Genomic DNA, 17,828 nt, shown 5'->3' with positions numbered 1-17,828 from the left:
CAGTATATAATTCAGCCCTCCATTAAAAATTTCCATCTCTCTGTATAAATCTCAAATGAGCAATAAGTGCTACATTTCAATAGATATATGCATCTGAAAATCACACTTTGTTTGAAATTATTGTATCATCTTTTGGTTGTGTGTGCATTAACTTAAAAATACAACTCATGAGCACAGATCTTACTTGTTCCAATAAAACCACACGTGAGAACATCAGAGTTGCTCCAGATACGATTAGCAAAGGTTTTCATGCAAAGTGACTTTCAAATGAGGAGTATATCAACAACAGCATTTCACAGAAAGACATGAAGAGCTGCAAAAGAGCATTTTTAAAATGGCCTGGAGATGTATGAGCTGCTACACACATGTGAACACCAATAATGTCAAACAGAACCTGAAGTCTATATATGAATTTGCATCTGTTATGTATTCATGTGTTATTTTGGAGATTAGCAGGACGCTGTTTCACAAGTTGAATGTAAAGGAACTTGAGAGTTTCTGCTATAGTTCTAGTTGACATATTTACAGCATACCTCCTCCTATTAAAGTTGATGTTTGTAACACTCCCCTAATGGTTTATAAAGAACAGGTTTTGATAACAATCAGAATGAAAAACAGGAATGAGAGTAAACATGAAGTGATATCATCAGATCAAACAGAACCACGTCTTCAGTACCAGAGATATGTGTTATTTTGCACATAGACTATTTCAGTGAACACAAACTGCAGTGAACTTTTGTTTGGACAAACATGCACTGTAAAACTTTATACTTACTGTATGTGCCATGTAACGTTGTTTAAAACAAAAAGTCAGCTTCCTTGCACAATCTTTGCTTTGACTATCTACTACTGCTGCTCTTAATGCAGCAGACAAAACTATGTCAGTGTTCCTCTCAAATTCAGCACGTATCTATTACTGCAGCTTTCCACTCAACTAAGGGTGAAGCCTCATATCACAACGAAGGACTGGTCAACCTTTTAAGTTACATCTCGCTTACCAAACAACATTAGATTCCATTGACATCCATTCTATGGACAAAAAAACACTGGGACATTTCTCAAAATATCTTATTTTGTGTTTCACAGAAAAGTCATGTACAGGTTTTAAGTGACATGACACTCAGAGGACATAGCGTTTTATCACTGTCTACAAAGACCTCATGAAAAAATAAACAAAAACAACCAGAAAACTTTATTCAACCAATTCAGAATTGGTTCGGGTGATGGTCTTAAAAGCAGCTGTCGGCAATATTCTGCCTGTACATGTTAACGTCTGACAAGTCAAATCATTTAATAGATTAGACTGCAGGTTTAACACATACACCTCTACAATGAAGATCTGAAACCATGCTATAAAATAAACTTGGCATAAAAAGAAAAGCTGTTTTCTTCCAGTATATTAGGCTATGAAAAAGTTGACATTGGCGCTTTTTCATCAAAAGAAAAGCTTGCAGCATTGTGGTTACAAATGGCAGCTTGCAATGACTTCAGAGGCAGCATTTGTTCAGGAAGGCAGCTCAGAGAAACATATTCAGACAGGCTTCCCATTCTGTACACTAGTATTTTATATATGCATATTTTTTTATAATCTTTTTACACTGTCTTTATCTCTATTATAATTTGTCTTGTCATTATGTTGAATGTGTGTATTAGATGCTTCCAGCCCCATAGAAAATTCCTTGTGTGTGCAAGCACACTTGGCAATAAAGCTCTTCTGATTCTGATCATTCAAAATTGAAATGAAAATGTACTTTGAATCTACTGAATACTCCACAAATTCTAAAGCAATAAGGACAATGGATTTGTTTAAGGACTTGGACTGAAAGACCCTGGCTTGTATTTATTGTTTTATGATTTGTAGATTGATGACAATGATGTGTTGTTTTGTTCTAAGCAATGAATTAAAAAAGGCCCATGGAGCGCCTCAGTGTCTGAACCAATCATAAGCAGCCGAGTCAAAACGTCACAGGGCGTCATCTTTCGGCACAACATGATCTGAGAGATCAAATAAAACTGAACCATCATCATTTAAAAAAATGTTGTATGTTTAACATGTAAACTTTTCCTAATTAAAAGTTATTTAACAGTATACGAAAAAAATAGATTGAATCAATACGCCTGTCTGCACACGTGTGGGTGTGGTGGAGGGTATACTATGGCGAAGGCTCGATTCTTAATATTTATAAGAATACTGAAACAGAAGTACGTGTTTATATAATTAATATTCATGAAAAGAACATTTCTATTGGACGTTCACCAAGGACTCGCTACATAATATCCATAAGCTAGGAACTGGCTGTAGTAGGATTCGTAATGTAGGAGTAACTTAAATCACATGATTATACACACATGATCACATGACACATTTCTGTTTCAAAATGGCTTCGGAGTGTAACAGGTTTAAAAAATATCCAGCGATTCTCTTAATTGTGTTTATTTTGTTGTGTTTTTCACGCACTGCTCTGTGTAGACGAATGTACAGATATGAGAGTCGCGCGCGTGTTTCTGAAGCCACAGAGGATCAGTGGTTTATCCAGAGACTGGACCATTTCAACGGAGCTGACACTCGAGTCTGGAAACAGGTACCGCGATGCAAGCATAACTATTACAGATGGTAATACCATGCAACATAATGGTAAATTCATCTAACGTTACCCTAGTATTCACACAGCAGCACACCAAAAATATATGGCTTTTTTGCTACAGCAGTAGTATATAGTATAATGGCTGGAATACACTGCAAGACTTTTAAAATCTGAACAGATTTGTTTTTAAACTAGACATACACTTGCAGACTTTTTGAAAGTTTCAGATAGAAACACATTATCTGAGCAAAAGTCTTGTAGTGTATTTTAGCCTTAACCATGGTTTTTAATTACTGTTAAAGTTAGGGCTGCAACAACTAATCGATAAAATCGATAATTATCGATAATGTCAACGAATTTCATTATCGATTAGTTGGTCTGTGACGTCACACACTTGCGAGCTGCGCAGTTATAAATCAAGCGCGTCTTCTTCACTTTTAAATGTCCCTCCGTGCAGCATGAACTGCACAGTTTTAAAGTTAAACTTCTCTCTCCGTGCAGCGCGAGGTGCGCAGTTTTAAAGTCGCCTGCGTCTCTCCGTGCAGCGCGAGGTGCGCAGTTTTAAAGTCGCCTGCGTCTCTCCGTGCAGCACGAGGTGCGCAGTTTTAAAGTCGCCTGCGTCTCTCCGTGCAGCACGAGGCGCGCAGTTTTAAAGTCGCGCGCGTCTCTCCGTGCAGCGCGAGGTGCGCTGTTTTAACGTGTCTCTCCGTGCATGCGTCTCTCCGTGCAGCGCGAGGTGCGCAGTTTTAACGTGTCTCTCCGTGCATGCGTCTCTCCGTGCAGCACAAGATGCGCAGTTTTAAAGTAAAACTTGTCTCTCCGTGCGCGCGTCTCTCCGTGCAGCGCGAGGTGCGCAGTTAAAACTTGTCTCTCCGTGCGCGCGTCTCTCCGTGCAGCGCGAGGTGCGCAGTTTTAAAGTCAAACTTGTCTCTCCGTGCGCGCGTCTCTCCGTGCAGCCTGAGGTGCGCAGTTTTAAAGTCGCGCGCATCTATCCGTGCAGCGCGAGGCGCGCTGTTTTAAAGTCTCGCGCATCTCTCCCTGCAGCGCGAGGTGCGCAGTTTTAACGTGTCTCTCCGTGCATGCGTCTCTCTGTGCAGCACAAGTTATGGAGACAGATCAGTCTCAATAATAATACATTTACAAAACACAATTCATAAATTCACAGCACAATTCACATTCACAAAATCAGATTCGTAAATTCAAAACACAATTCATAAATTCACAAACATTTTCCCCAAATGCTCACACAAATATATCTCGCAGAAATAAATTCAGAATGTTTTCACAAATATGTATAAATCATGTTCTTGAATCACTTTCCAGTAAACATTTGTGAATGTTGTTACATGTATTTATGGATTGGTGAATCTGCATTTGCAAATCGTCACACGTGTGTGGGTTGCTTTGAATTTGTGTGTGGTATTTTTGAGACTGTCCTGCCAAGGTGAGATTCAAGCGTAACTTTTTTTTAAGGATGGCCTGTTCAGCCAATCGCGTTGAGCTTTTGATCCACCAACCAAAACGCTCCTTACTGAAGTGACTCGAGAAGCTTGACGCTGCACAGTATTGTGCAGTGTGCCTGCATCGGTTCAAAAACAGAGAGGGGAAGAGAAGAGCACACTCAACAAGTAAGTAAAGTTTACTTTTTATACCTGATGCCACTCTATATCTCATAAAATATTCATAAAGCTTGTTTTTGTTACTGAGCTGGCGGTGTTGAATTGAAGGTAAACATGTTTGAACTGGTGTTTGTAAGAAGACTGTTGCAGTTACCAGAGCCTTTAAATTTCAGTCGCCACACTTTTGACAGTCTGTTTGAGTAAACCCCTGAAGCTACAGTATTTGCAGCCAATTCTAAATATTAACACATTAAATGCACTGATACATAAATCTGAGAAAGCTGGCAAAATATATGCTTTCAGTGACGGTCCGTGACTTCTCTTCTGGGGAGGCACGAATGCAAAGCTCATCAAACCATGTATGTAGCCCGTCATTTGTGTGGCTCGTAATGTCAAAAATATGTTTTAGTCGCGTCTCAAGAGACGCTCGCATTCACAGCATACTCGTAAGACACTCTCTTAACACTTAACTATAATTACACAAGAGACTAAGCGAGTATCTAGCAAACGCGAGCACCTCTTTTATAATAAACCCTCTGGACGCATCTAAAGCAGGCACGAATTTTGACATGATACGTGATTGCACGTAGTTCACGCGACGAACACATAATTTGACATGACGAACCAAACACATATTTTGCATTTTTGCCTCCCTGGAAGAGAAGTGTCAGAGCGATCATCCAGCTGTTGCTGTCATATTTTGGAGAAAAGACGTTCGGGAACGAAAACGAAAGCAGCAGCAGCAGGTCATCTTCATTCATTTTACTGACTGGGAACACTGCAGCACGCAGGCCTAAAATAAACACAATGTTGTCGTTGTTGTCCGCTGGTGTGGACGCAAATATAGTTAAAGTTATAATATGAACGTTCCGGCCGTTTAGACTATGACGACCTGTCACGTCTACTTTGTTTCGCCATAGTTTTAAAACGAACAGAAAATCTTTATAACAACACATTGTCTAATGTTGTTTTGCGAGGTTGTTTCTGGATCTGATTCTGCAAAGCATGCATCTTTCACTCAGACCCCCACATAGCACACGCACAAACCAGTGGTGCAGTGTTTACAGACTTTATTTCTTCAGAAAAGCAATAGTGAGTAGTGACATTTTGAATAAACAGCTTTCAGTGAAAGGAATGGATTTAGTTTAAGAGAGAACGTAACATAGAATACATAACATAGTCGTAATTATATACTAATGCTTACATATAAGACATCCACATAAACATGCAAAACAAGTAAATATCAGTGGATGCAAGCAACAATAAATACATTTGGCAGTAATTGCAAAATAAATAAGGCAACAAACATTTCATTTGTTAATATATCCAGGTAGTAGATGAGCCTTTCCTTGAACAGATTCACCAATCCATAAATACATGTAACAACATTCACAAATGTTTACTGGAAAGTAATTCAAGAACATGATTATACATATTTGTGAAAACATTCTGAATTTATTTCTGCGAGATATATTTGTGTGAGCATTTGGGGAAAATGTTTGTGAATTTATGAATTGTGTTTTGAATTTACGAATCTGATTTTGTGAATGTGAATTGTGCTGTGAATTTATGAATTGTGTTTTGTAAATGTATTATTATTGAGACTGATCTGTCTCCATACTAGTTGCGCAGTTTTAAAGTCAAACTCGTCTCTCCGTGCAGCGCGAGGTGCGCAGTTTTAAAGTCAAACGTGTTTTGTATGCATCTTTTAAAGCCGCGCAGTTTTAATGTTTAAAGGGGAGTTTTAAATTACTAAATTAAAGATTATATTTGTAAAACCCAATTTGTGGCGTTTGCACTTTGCAAAGTACATAATAGGTGAAATACCCTGATTTGGGGGTTTATTTATATCAGAGGTGGGAAGTAAGGAAGTTACACTTTTTGTACTATACTTACGTATTATTTTTTCTGCATACTTTACTGTACTTCACTACATTTGAATGACAAATATCTCACTTTAAATGATACAAAAATATATTTCTTTGACCAACCGCCCCATCCCTCCCACGTTTGGGAGAGACTATTGTTGGCTGCTTATAATATGACACACCTGAATCAACTCAGCCTTGGTGTGTTAATTAGGGAGACATCCACAACATTTTGGGAGAAGGCAAATGAGTTCAGTTGTGTATACTTTAGGGCTGAAACGATTCCTCGAGTTATTCGAATACAAAAAATCATCGAGGCAATTTTTGTTGCCTCGAAGCCTCGTTTAATCCATTTAAGTACAGTACACACGGAGCACTGCGTTTCCCCACGGACCGTTATTACTGACGCACAGCCCGTTAAACTCTGTACATGTTACAGGGCTCTCAAGTCTCATGCATTCACCGTGAGACACACGCATTTAAGTCTGTTCACACGCTCACACGTATTTCTCATGCTGATAAATAACTGATAGCTTTTATAGGGCTGTGACGGTTGCCGTAACAACCGCACCACCGCGATGGTAAAGTGCCATGACGGTGGTGAACTGCCACCAGCGGTAGTGCACGTATACACAAATATAGGTGTAATAAATATGAGAGTTGCGATAACTATTGCTAGTTGTAGCCTTTCAGTTGTGGGTGGTTTTATTTAAAAGATTTTAAATTAACAGAAATTATTGGCATACGTTTCCGTTGGTGCGTTCGAGCGCAGACCTGCACGGCAAAACCCAGGTTATTCTGCGGGTTTTGCAATGGCTCTTGTTGTGAAATGAACAGATACGTAAAATCAAAACTGGCTATGACCCGCTTGCTTAGTGTCGGAGCGCGCGCAGGTTTTGCCGCGGTTGCGGAGAGACATCTCTTCATTTGCGCTCCTGTGCACATCTTCTGAACGCGCATTTAGTGCAGCTGTACACATTTTAATCTGGACAATGTCAACAAGTAAGTTTCACATCAACGAGTCGGAAAAAGTAAAGTTTTTATGGCAATCTGAATAGGAAAGCCAATGTAGGTTTAAACAGTTTGTTTCAAATGGAATTGTTAAGGACTGTAAGGGTTAATACGCCACTGACTGAAGTTACTGCAACAAGAGCTTTTTTATTTAGTATTTAGCTTTCTTATATCATTTAAGTTTTCATTATTTACTGATGTTTATTTAAATGTTTTATATGCTGTAGTGTGCCGTTTCACTGATGGATTTGCGTGGTAAACATTGACGGATGTTTCATCCTCATTTATTTCAGATATCATATTTCAATTATTTAACAATTTCAAGTATTTAAATAAGGTCTATATTTCTCTTCCACTCGTCATGTGGTTGCTACACGCAAATATAATAATATAAATATTATTTATATAAATAATATATATTTCTCAACCACCGCACCACCGCGGTCGATTTGTCTATTACCACCGCGGTGGTAAAAAACTGCCACCGTCACAGCCCTAATAGCTTATTGAAATGGTGAACTGATATTTGACTTGGTTTTAGTCTATTTTACGAGTGAAACTTGTTTTCCGGCTGCATTGAGTCCATCAAACTAGATGCGGACTTGTGGACGCCGAATCCTGTTATTTACACATGTCATCTGTCTGTTCTGCGTGTCTGAGTGAATGAACTGCACAGTTTAACGTGCTACACGCGTGATGCTCATGAATTTGTCTGCGTCTGCGCTGAATGAGGACATGAACTTCACCTCCAGAGTTGCGCTGAGAGTTTATTTCACAAACATGTTATTGTTTGAGTGAAGAAACAGACATACTAAAAAATAAGCGTCTTCTGACAACCTGCCAAAATAAAAGTCATAGGCTATTGTTTGAAATTATTATTTCCATTTTTATTCATGTTTCTTATTTATATATTTGTATTATATTGCATTTTGAATTTAATATGGCAATGGAATGTACTAAATGGGTTTAGTTTTCACAGATATTAATGTATGCTATTTCAGCAATAAAAACTAATTGTTCTAAAAAGGAAACAAATTAGTTGTTTTACTCATTTTAAGAGACCTGTCTTATTTTCTCTTGTATATTTAGTATTGCTTTTTAATAAAGAAAAAGTACTTATTATCCGAATACCCGATTAATCGATGGAAAATCAGTAGAATACTCGATTAGTAAAAGAATCGATAGCTGCAGCCCTAGTATACTTTTCCCATCTCTGGTTTAGTCATTATAAGCAAAAGATCCAATTAAACATTTTATCCGATTAATCGCAAAAAGAATCGCCCAACTAATCGATTATCTAAATAATCGTTAGTTGCAGCCCTAGTTAAAGTGCAATAACTATGTTTATTTGACACCACAGTAAATCTGTGGTTACTATGGTTTTACTACAAATACTATAGCTAAGCTGAGGTAACTGTAGTAAATGTATTTGTTTATTCCTCTTTCTTCGTTCACTTTCTCTCTTTCTCTATGGCTGTCTGTCTTTGTTATCCTATAACTTCAGGAAATACAGCAACACTGTATAGGAGTATAATATAATATCAAACTGTGCTAGTATAACACATGTTCGTTTTTATGTTAAATCTTAAGTTGATCTATCAAAACAGTGAAATAATATGACAATAAGCCAGTGCAAGACCAAGTTTATAAAATCTTTTTTGTTCCCCCTCCAGAGATATTTCATAAATGACAGTTTCTATAGACCTGGTGGTCCGGTGTTTCTGATGATTGGAGGTGAGGGTCCGGCAAACCCCGCCTGGATGCAGCATGGGACCTGGCTGCTGTATGCTCAGAAACTGGGTGCTCTGTGTTTGTTACTGGAGCATCGCTTCTATGGGAAGAGTCACCCCACAGAGTGAGTGGGTCATTCAGGGTTATCAACACCAGATGGTGCTAGACACAAGTCTCCTCTGTACTGTAGTTACACAGGTTTGAACATAAATGGTGACAGATTTTTGGGTAAGCTAATCTTTTTGGGTGACACCAGAGAAAACCAAAGCAACTGTCTGGTTATTGAACCTAGGCATTAACCTCTGTGTCACACACCTAAACTATACAATGCTTCGTTATCCATAAAAACATTTAAATTTAGAATCCATTGAAATTTGATTTAATCTGTCTATCCATCCTATATGAAATCTACCTGTTCAATTGAGTCGCATAACTACAAACACAAAGCTTTAAGAATCAAGACTCAACACCCAAAGCTATTCTTATAATTAAACTAGTATGAACAAAATGTGGCTGTTATAAGGCCCCTTGTCAAAAAACCCCAACTCGACCCTAGAGAACTAAGGAACTACAGGCCTATATCGAATCTACCTTTCATATCTAAAGTTCTGGAAAAAGTAGTTTCAACTCAATTATGCTCCTTCCTCCAAAGGAATGACATCAATGAAGAATTCCAGTCTGGATTTAGAGCATGTCACAGTACAGAGACTGCTTTGATCAGAGTTACAAATGATCTGCTATTGGCGTCTGACCGAGGTTGTATCTCGTTATTGGTGCTGCTAGACCTTAGTGCTGCATTCGATACCATTGACCACAGCACACTCCTACATAGACTCGAAAATTATGTCGGCATTAAGGGAATAGCTTTGAAATGGTTTAAATCTTATTTATCCGACCGTTTTCAATTTGTAGCAATAAACAATGAGGTGTCACGCAAATCGCAAGTCCAGTACGGTGTACCACAGGGCTCAGTCTTAGGGCCTCTGCTCTTCGCATTATACATGCTACCTCTAGGAGATATAATAAAGCGACACGGAGTTAGCTTTCACTGTTATGCTGATGATACTCAACTTTATATTTCCTCGAAGCCTCATGAAACACAGCAGTTCCATCGAATAATGGAATGCATAGTCGATATAAAAAACTGGATGAGTAACAACTTTTTATTACTGAACTCGGACAAAACGGAAGTGTTACTTATTGGACCGAAAACTGCTATAAGTAACAACCAAGAATACTGTTTAACTATTGACGGATGTTCCATAAAACCCTCGTCGTCAGCAAAGAATCTTGGCGTTCTATTCGATAGTAATCTGTCATTTGAGAGCCACGTCGCCAACACCTGTAAAATTGCGTTTTTCCATTTTAAGAATATATCTAAACTACGTCATATGCTGTCAATCTCAGATGCAGAGAAGTTAATTCATGCATTCATGACATCAAGACTAGATTACTGTAATGCACTGTTAGGTGGTTGCCCTGCAGGCTTATTACAAAAACTCCAATTGGTCCAAAACGCGGCAGCTCGAGTTCTTACACGTACAAAAAAGTATGAACATATTAGCCCGGTTCTGTCAACCTTGCACTGGTTACCTATAAAGCATCGCGTTAACTTTAAAATCTTGCTTATTACCTATAAAGCCTTACATGGTTTAGCTCCTCAGTACTTGAATGAACTCCTTTTGTATTACAGTCCTTCACGTGCATTACGCTCTCAGGCGTCCTGTCAGTTGGTAATACCTAGAATTTCAAAATCAAGTGCAGGTGGTAGATCCTTTTCCTATCTAGCGCCTAAACTTTGGAATAGTCTTCCCTGCACTGTCCGGGAGGCAGACACACTCTGTCAGTTTAAATCTAGACTAAAGACGCATCTTTTTAATCTTGCATACACTACTCTTCCATAATATAAATCTTTAGAGGGTTTAGGCTGCATTAGTTAGATCAACCGGAACCAAAAACACAACTGATGTACTTGTTGCATCAAAGAGTACAGAACAGTACTCTACTCTCAGCCAGTCTTGTCTCATTGTTCCAAGGTTACCACAGTGAGCAGGATGCAGTTCATGGCCTGACCTGATGGTAGAGCGGAGAATGGGAAGTGGGGACCTGACAAGAGCTGAGATGATAGAGCTGGATAAAGAAGGACGCGGTCTCTTGACATGTCTTCACCACAAAACTTCAAATGCTATTAGATTATTAATGATAATCTTAAACTATAATTTATTTTATTATTAAGTTTATTTATTTTATTTAGCCTTGTTGTGCAAGTTCTCTGGAGCTTGTGCAGAGGCAGCAGCTTTTGCCAGAGGGGAACTGGAATCCCCTGGTTGGGCCTGGGTTCTCCTGAGGTTTTTTTTCTCGATTAGAGTTTTGGGTTCCTCGCCACCGTTTGCATACTGTTTTTGCACTATCTGCCTGACCGGGGGGGCTGCTTTAGAATTTTAAAGTTTTACTTAATTAATATTGCAAATAGGAATTTATTATCTGTTATATTTGACCTGTGCTTCTCTCTCCTTTATCCTAAATGTGTGCTCTCACTGAGCGTGTGTGTGTGTGCGTACTTGTCTGTGTACGTACGTGTGTGTGTGTGTGTGTGTGTGTTGTGTGCGTGTGTGTGCGTGCGCATCTGTGTGTGTTTGTGTCTCTGTGTCTGTGTGTGTTGGTGCGTGTGCGTGTTGTGTGTGTGGAGTGTTTTGTGTGTGGGTGTGTCTGTCTTCTGTGTTTTCAACCTTTTCTTGTTTTTGCAGGTACAACTTTGATTGTTTTGCTTGTAGTCAATGTGTCTCATGTACAGCTGCTTTGTAACAATGAAAATTGTAAAAGCGCTATATAAATAAAGTTGAGTTGAGTTGAGTTGAAAATGTGTTGTGTTATCAGGAACCTGAGCAATGCCAATCTACAGTTTCTCAGCAGTCGGCAGGCATTGGCCGATCTCGCTCACTTTCGCACGGTCACAGCAGCAGTGCGAGGTCTGACGAACAGCAAGTGGGTTGCATTTGGGGGCTCCTACCCAGGATCCCTTGCTGCCTGGTTCCGTCTGAAGTACCCACATTTAGTCCACGCAGCAGTGGCGACCAGCGCTCCTGTACACGCAACGGTCAACTTTCCAGGTGATCTCATGCGCACACAGTCACAGTGATTGTTCAGGATTAGAATAAAGCAAGCATGTTTACCATGGTTAGTCAGAATGAAAAGAAAATATAATCTCTTATTTACTCTTACTCTTCTATATAGTCTACTTTACCCATGGTAAATATCACTGTATACTAATATTTAAGGGATAGTTCACCCAAAAATGAAAATTCTGTCATCAACAACATTCGAGTTGTTCCAAATCTGTATCAGTTCCTACTATGGTAGTCAATAGGGGGCAAGATCTATCTGGTTATAAGCATTCTTCCAAATATCTTTCTCTGTGTTCATCAGAACATGAAATTTATACATTTTTGGAACAACTCGAAGGGGGGTAAATGATGACAGAATTTTCATTTTTGGGTGAAGTATTCCTTTAATAGGCAAATACATACAAAATACAAAACAAATGTAAAAAAACAACACTGTTGGCCTTTAAAACATGTTTCTTTCTTTCTCACAATTTTTTCTCTTTCTTTCACCACCTCTCTCTCTCGTTTTTTGCTCTCCATTTCCTCCAGTCTTGCTTTCTTTCAATCCCTGAGGATAACAACTAGATGTCACCATGACAACAGAACAACTTTGAACATTGACCTTGCGCTGACCTACACACACAGCTCATGGTCTCCTGTAGGAGGTTATTATGTCTGTATGGGTCATATTTAAAACAGTACAGAACTATAAAAATAAACAGGGGGTTAATTAAGTAGATGAGCGACTGTCTCTCCAACCCTGTCATTGTGAGAGACACAAGACTCTCTGTGTGAATATAGCTGAAGGGAAAATTCGCATGTTTTTGACGTCTCAACCTCTCCATGTTTGTGGTGAGACATGAAATGACACCGGATGACTCCATGTTTGTCTAGTAAGTCTGAAGCGTGTGTGGTTATTGGACGGTGCGCTGCTCTGCAGAAATGTTCTGGCTCGAGTCAAGCATCGCTCCTCAGAAAGTAGATAGTAAAGATGGCAATGGGCTCTTTCACACAGGATTTCTTTGTGTGCGTGGTGCTTAGATCATTCTTGCTTCAGAACAATAGCCTCTCATCCTCTCGTCTCATTTATTCGTCTCGGATTCTCTCCCGGTCTCCCCCAAACAATTACTGTAGTGCATACTTGGGGTTAGTGATTTTTTTAACCCCAAGTAACTTATGCAACAAATGACAGCAGGGTTGTGCTATTACTTTTCTACATTATCGGGAGACTTGGTGAACGAAAAGAAATGATGAAATAACCTCTTTATAAATTTCTTTAACAATGTTTTATTTTATCGTGTAATGGAATTTCAAAATTGTAACATCTTCCTCTGTGGTTTCAGAGTATTTGGAGGTGGTGTGGAGATCGCTGGCAGCAGAGAACCCGGAGTGCCCCCTGCTGGTGAAGAAAGCATCGGACACGTTGGTGGCACGACTCCATGACCCAAAAACCTACGATAACATCACCAAAGATTTCAGGTAATGCACACATGTACAAGTATACAGTGCGAGGAAGCTTAATGCTTTAGGTCTTATCTAAATGTTATCTCATTTATTTACTTTTATTTATGCATTTAATGTAATTAAAGCATAACAGCATTCATAACGCATCTAACATCTGTGATATTTTCATGCGAAACTGGATATTCAGTGAATGTTTCATGTGCTGGCATAGGATTGGACTGTGATAAGCTAGCTATGATAATACTAAATGAGCTATGTGTAAATTTTCATGCATTAATGTAAATCTTTTAGGTTTTAAATCTTTAAAAACGAGCTCAACTATCTAGGGTGTGGAAAGCCTGTGGACAGATTTATATGTGAACGATTTAATCTGGACATTTTTGCTGGGAACATCCAAAATTTGCCGTGTTTATGTGCGCTCATTTGTCAACATGATGTTGCTGAATCACATTCGGTCGCTGTTTTGGTCGAGGCTCGCACGCGCGTGTCTGTCGAGGGTGTGTGTCAGGGTGAGAAATAAGTTTGGTGTCATTCATAACATAAGCTTTCTAAACTCTGCATACATTTCATTTAATTATATCCAATCTAATCTTTTTTTATGGAAATCCCCCACATGGCCATGCTTATGTCAGCAGAAAAGTAATTTTATAGGCAGAAAATTATTGCATTTTGATTTATTAAAACAAACATTAGAATAACATGCACTCTTAAATCGAGATTTGAGTGAGTTATGAAGTTCAACCATTTTAAGAATGTTTAATTTAACCCAAAATTGGGTATTTACAGGAGTTTTTAATAGCATGGGAACATGAGAGTGTGTATGACGAATGTATGTGCGTGTTTTGGAAGAACTCAAAAGGCCTTTTCTGTTGGAGTTCCAGCCACTGGACTGTGACTATCCTGGTCTCAGTGCCCTTCTTAGTTCCGTTCGGCTTAGAGTTTGTGTGTCTGATGGAATTCTGATATCCTGGAATGCTGCCTGCGCTTTATAGCACTGATATGGACCAGGGACACCAGTGTGATCTCGGCCCACAGAAAGAAAACATATTTTTCCTTCATCCAGCCCTTCTGCTCTTATGTCTGACTATGTTGAGAATGAAATACATTCATACTGCATACTCTTCAATATGCATAATTTTTGCATGTTTTAGCGAATGTACCATGTCATTCCAGGTATTCCATGCATGCAGAAAATTCTTATACTATATACAGTATACTGCATATTTTCTGTTTTCACATATTTATTCCCCCTCTAACACGGATCGCTTTTAGGAGAATATAGCGCTGTTCTTAAGTAAACAAACTGCCAGGCCTTGATGATGTCATTAAGAGTGTGGGCGGAGTCTTATGGTTGAATGTCTGAAGTAGAGAGTGTGTGTTTCTCTGCAAATGATGTACTGTGTAAATAACAGAGGTGAATATGTTTGAATAGTCGCCGTTTACACAGTCTTTCCCTCACTTTCTCTTTCTTAGGTTTTGCTCTAAGATACAGATTCAGTCTAAGATGGACTCTGCATATATTTTGGAGACTCTGGCTGGAAATTTCATGGATGTGGTGCAATACAATGAGGACAACAGGGCGTTTGAGGTGTGTGAGACAGACACAGATGTGCAAAGTAAAGATCTGTTCACATCAAAAGTTTGTGTGCGATGAATCAATATCTAGACCAATTTCAAAATTGTTTAAGTTCTTCAAATCAGAACCACGCCATAATATAAACTACATTTAGTTAATTGATTTCTCCAGAGTGAACTCTTAAATGAACGCCGCTCATGTGTCATCAGTCAGTTTTGAGTCAGATTACCAATAAACCGCTGCGGTTCAGAACAGCAGAAGCTTTTAGAAGTGAAGGATTGAGTTACATCCAATTTCAGAGAAGAGAGAATGATGTGAACTCAATGAAAGAGAGAAAGAAAGAAAGAGGGAAAATATAATTTTTATATAATTTAAGAGCCATATTTATGAACACATCTAGATCTGTCAAGCACTTTCATTCTTACTGAGGAACAGTGCGAATCTACTAGATAAACTGGACTAAAATGAGCTGTTTCTTGACTAAACTAAAAATAATAGCTGCACTATTCCTGATGACTGGAAACTGTTTGGGATTCGGACATTATCTATGAATAATCCTTTCAGTCTCTGTTTTTGAATTAACATGCTTTATCAGAGTAGGCAGAAATTCACAACTCCAGTGTTCACATTCCAGTGAATTCTTGTTCCGGATTAACGCAGATGCGGTTTGTGAATACAAGCCAAAAACACATGCTCACTCCTGGCTCAATCCAGGCAGGTATTGTGCGTTTAAGTGGAATTTAGATGAATAGGTGTGTGTCTGTAATCAGAGTCCGATCTCGGAATGTTCTGGAGAATTTATCATCTGGTTCTGACAGATCACCATCTACATCCTGATTATGAGAGACTCCAAAACTTCTGTCCTGAATTGACTTTTCTTTTTGAGTATTTACTTAATAATAGTCTCAGGACTGAAAGTGTGGAAAAAAACTTTTTATGCATTTTGGCTGTTCACTTGCATTTTGGGACCCGAAAACGCTTTCCGGATCTGTGTGAATGGTGATTTTTTTTGACAACATTGTCGTCTGTATGCAAATCCTAAAAAATGTAAAGGAAATACTTTATTTTTGATAACTTGTATTAAACTTGTGTAAACATATTCTAATTTTAAAGGACCCATTGCATGAAAGTCAAATTTTGTCTGTGTTTATGTGCTATAATCGGTTCCCCGGTGCATCTAGCAACCCAGAAAACGTGAAAAACAAGATCCCAGTAAATTCAGATTTTGCTCCTGATATGATGTAGACGCAGGCTCTTATTATAATATTACCACCCCTTAATCTACACAATTCCACCCACGGCGCTGCCCAGTGGCGGTTCTAGACTACTGTAACTGGGGGGGCCCAGGCAGGGGCCACTTATGCTTTTAGGGGGCACACTAACATGTCATGATGATTGATTATTATTACTGTTTTCTCTAGAAGTAAACTAATAAGCTAATAAAACAAGTTCAGCTCAAATTAATGTTCCATGGTCAAAACTACCCACAAACAAGATTTACGACCTTTCATGCATTTAAATGTGACCAAATTTCTGTTCTAGTGCGTACAGTACAAATCGTTAGCATGTACAGTACTGCCGTTATTATATTATGTCTTTATGTGCCCATCAGTCTGCGCAGCAGAGTCAACAACCTTTCTACCTTTGAACTGGCCCTCTCCTACAAAGCAAAGCGCACAGCGTTCTTTGTTTGACAGATGTTTTGGTCGTCAGTCATTATAACTGTGATGTCGGTGTTCATGGAGAAATACTCACCGGCACATTATCATTGCTCGTGGCCGGGAGAGTACTGTGTCTGGCGGGAGAGAGATGCGCTACTGCTGTAGGAGCAGCGGTGGAGTTTGTGTGGGGAAAAAGCAGACTTTGGCAACAATCTTTTGTAAATCATCTTTTTCCTCTCCGCTGGTGTAGCTGCGTTTCATTGTTATTTTATTTCCCTTCTACTTTAAATTCGTTTTGCAGCTAATATACCAGTGACACTCGCTGTGGGCAGTTCTACTAACTCCGCCGCTGCATTAACTTTCTCCAGCTAGTGTCGAACTCGTCTCGCGCATATACAGTGCTATTGGAATGGTCCACTCTAATCTATAATGGGGGGAGTGCCTTCATACAGATGTAATAACGTAAAACGTTAACGGGATCTCCCGACTATTTTGATGATTCCTTGGGGCTCTACGTGGCTACTGACATGGCTTATGGCCAATTTATGGTTCTGCGTAGGACCTACGGCGTAGCCTACGCAGAGCCGCGTACCCTACGCCGTAGCCTGACGCGCACCTATCCAAAAATGTAACAACGCGTCAACTCAACGCGGACCCTACGTGGACCGCAAGCGCTGTGATTGGTCGGTTTGGCAGCATCGTACTTCCTTCTAAGCATTTCTGGCATCTTCCGTCAAGTTCAGAGTCCACAAAAGAACAACATGGCGAGCATCGACATCGACCAAGTACTGAGCGTCTGATTGAAGAGGTTCGGAAATGCACGCATCTGTATGACTCCTCTTCGGTGGACTACACTGCGTTCCAAATTATTATGCAAATGATATCTTTCTCTGGTTTTCCTAATTTGTCGATGCAAATGACAGTCAGTATAATTTTCAAGTAATCAACAGTTAGGGTACATTTGGAATTTTATTGAACAAACCTCCCACTGACAACAGTATTTATTTAAAAAATGAAAAACTCAAAATGCACTGTTCCAAATTATTATGCACAACAGAGTTTGAAAACATTTCATAGGTTGTAAAAAACTGAAAATGGTCATTTGTTGAATTTGCAGCATTAGGAGGTCATATTTACTGAAATCAAAAGCTATTTCAATCAAAAACATCCTAACAGGGCAAGTTACATGTTAACATAGGACCCCTTCTT

General features: G+C 39.1%; 1 protein-coding gene across 3 annotated transcripts in view; it reads left to right on the top strand.

The window, feature by feature from the left end:
* Nucleotides 1-2,367: 2,367 nt before the first annotated feature.
* prss16 (serine protease 16) overlaps nt 2,368-17,828 on the top strand; it is a 27,374-nt gene continuing 11,913 nt past the window's right edge. The window contains exons 1-6 of one of the 3 annotated variants that reach the window (XM_057327225.1): nt 2,368-2,582; nt 4,059-4,213; nt 8,757-8,938; nt 11,692-11,924; nt 13,262-13,397; nt 14,856-14,970. In XM_057327225.1, the coding sequence (XP_057183208.1) occupies nt 8,808-8,938; nt 11,692-11,924; nt 13,262-13,397; nt 14,856-14,970 (615 nt within the window). In that variant the 5' untranslated portion in view covers nt 2,368-2,582; nt 4,059-4,213; nt 8,757-8,807. Of the gene's footprint in view, nt 2,636-4,058; nt 4,214-8,756; nt 8,939-11,691; nt 11,925-13,261; nt 13,398-14,855; nt 14,971-17,828 lie in introns of all 3 variants that reach the window. The other 2 variants (XM_057327222.1, XM_057327224.1) reach the window with 2 other exon arrangements.

The sequence above is a fragment of the Triplophysa rosa genome, unplaced genomic scaffold, assembly GCF_024868665.1.
Source record: "Triplophysa rosa unplaced genomic scaffold, Trosa_1v2 scaffold18_ERROPOS2012085, whole genome shotgun sequence".
Taxonomy (NCBI): domain Eukaryota; kingdom Metazoa; phylum Chordata; class Actinopteri; order Cypriniformes; family Nemacheilidae; genus Triplophysa; species Triplophysa rosa.
The sequence above is the reverse complement of the archived record's forward strand: the minus strand, read 5'-3'. Positions and strand labels throughout refer to the sequence as shown.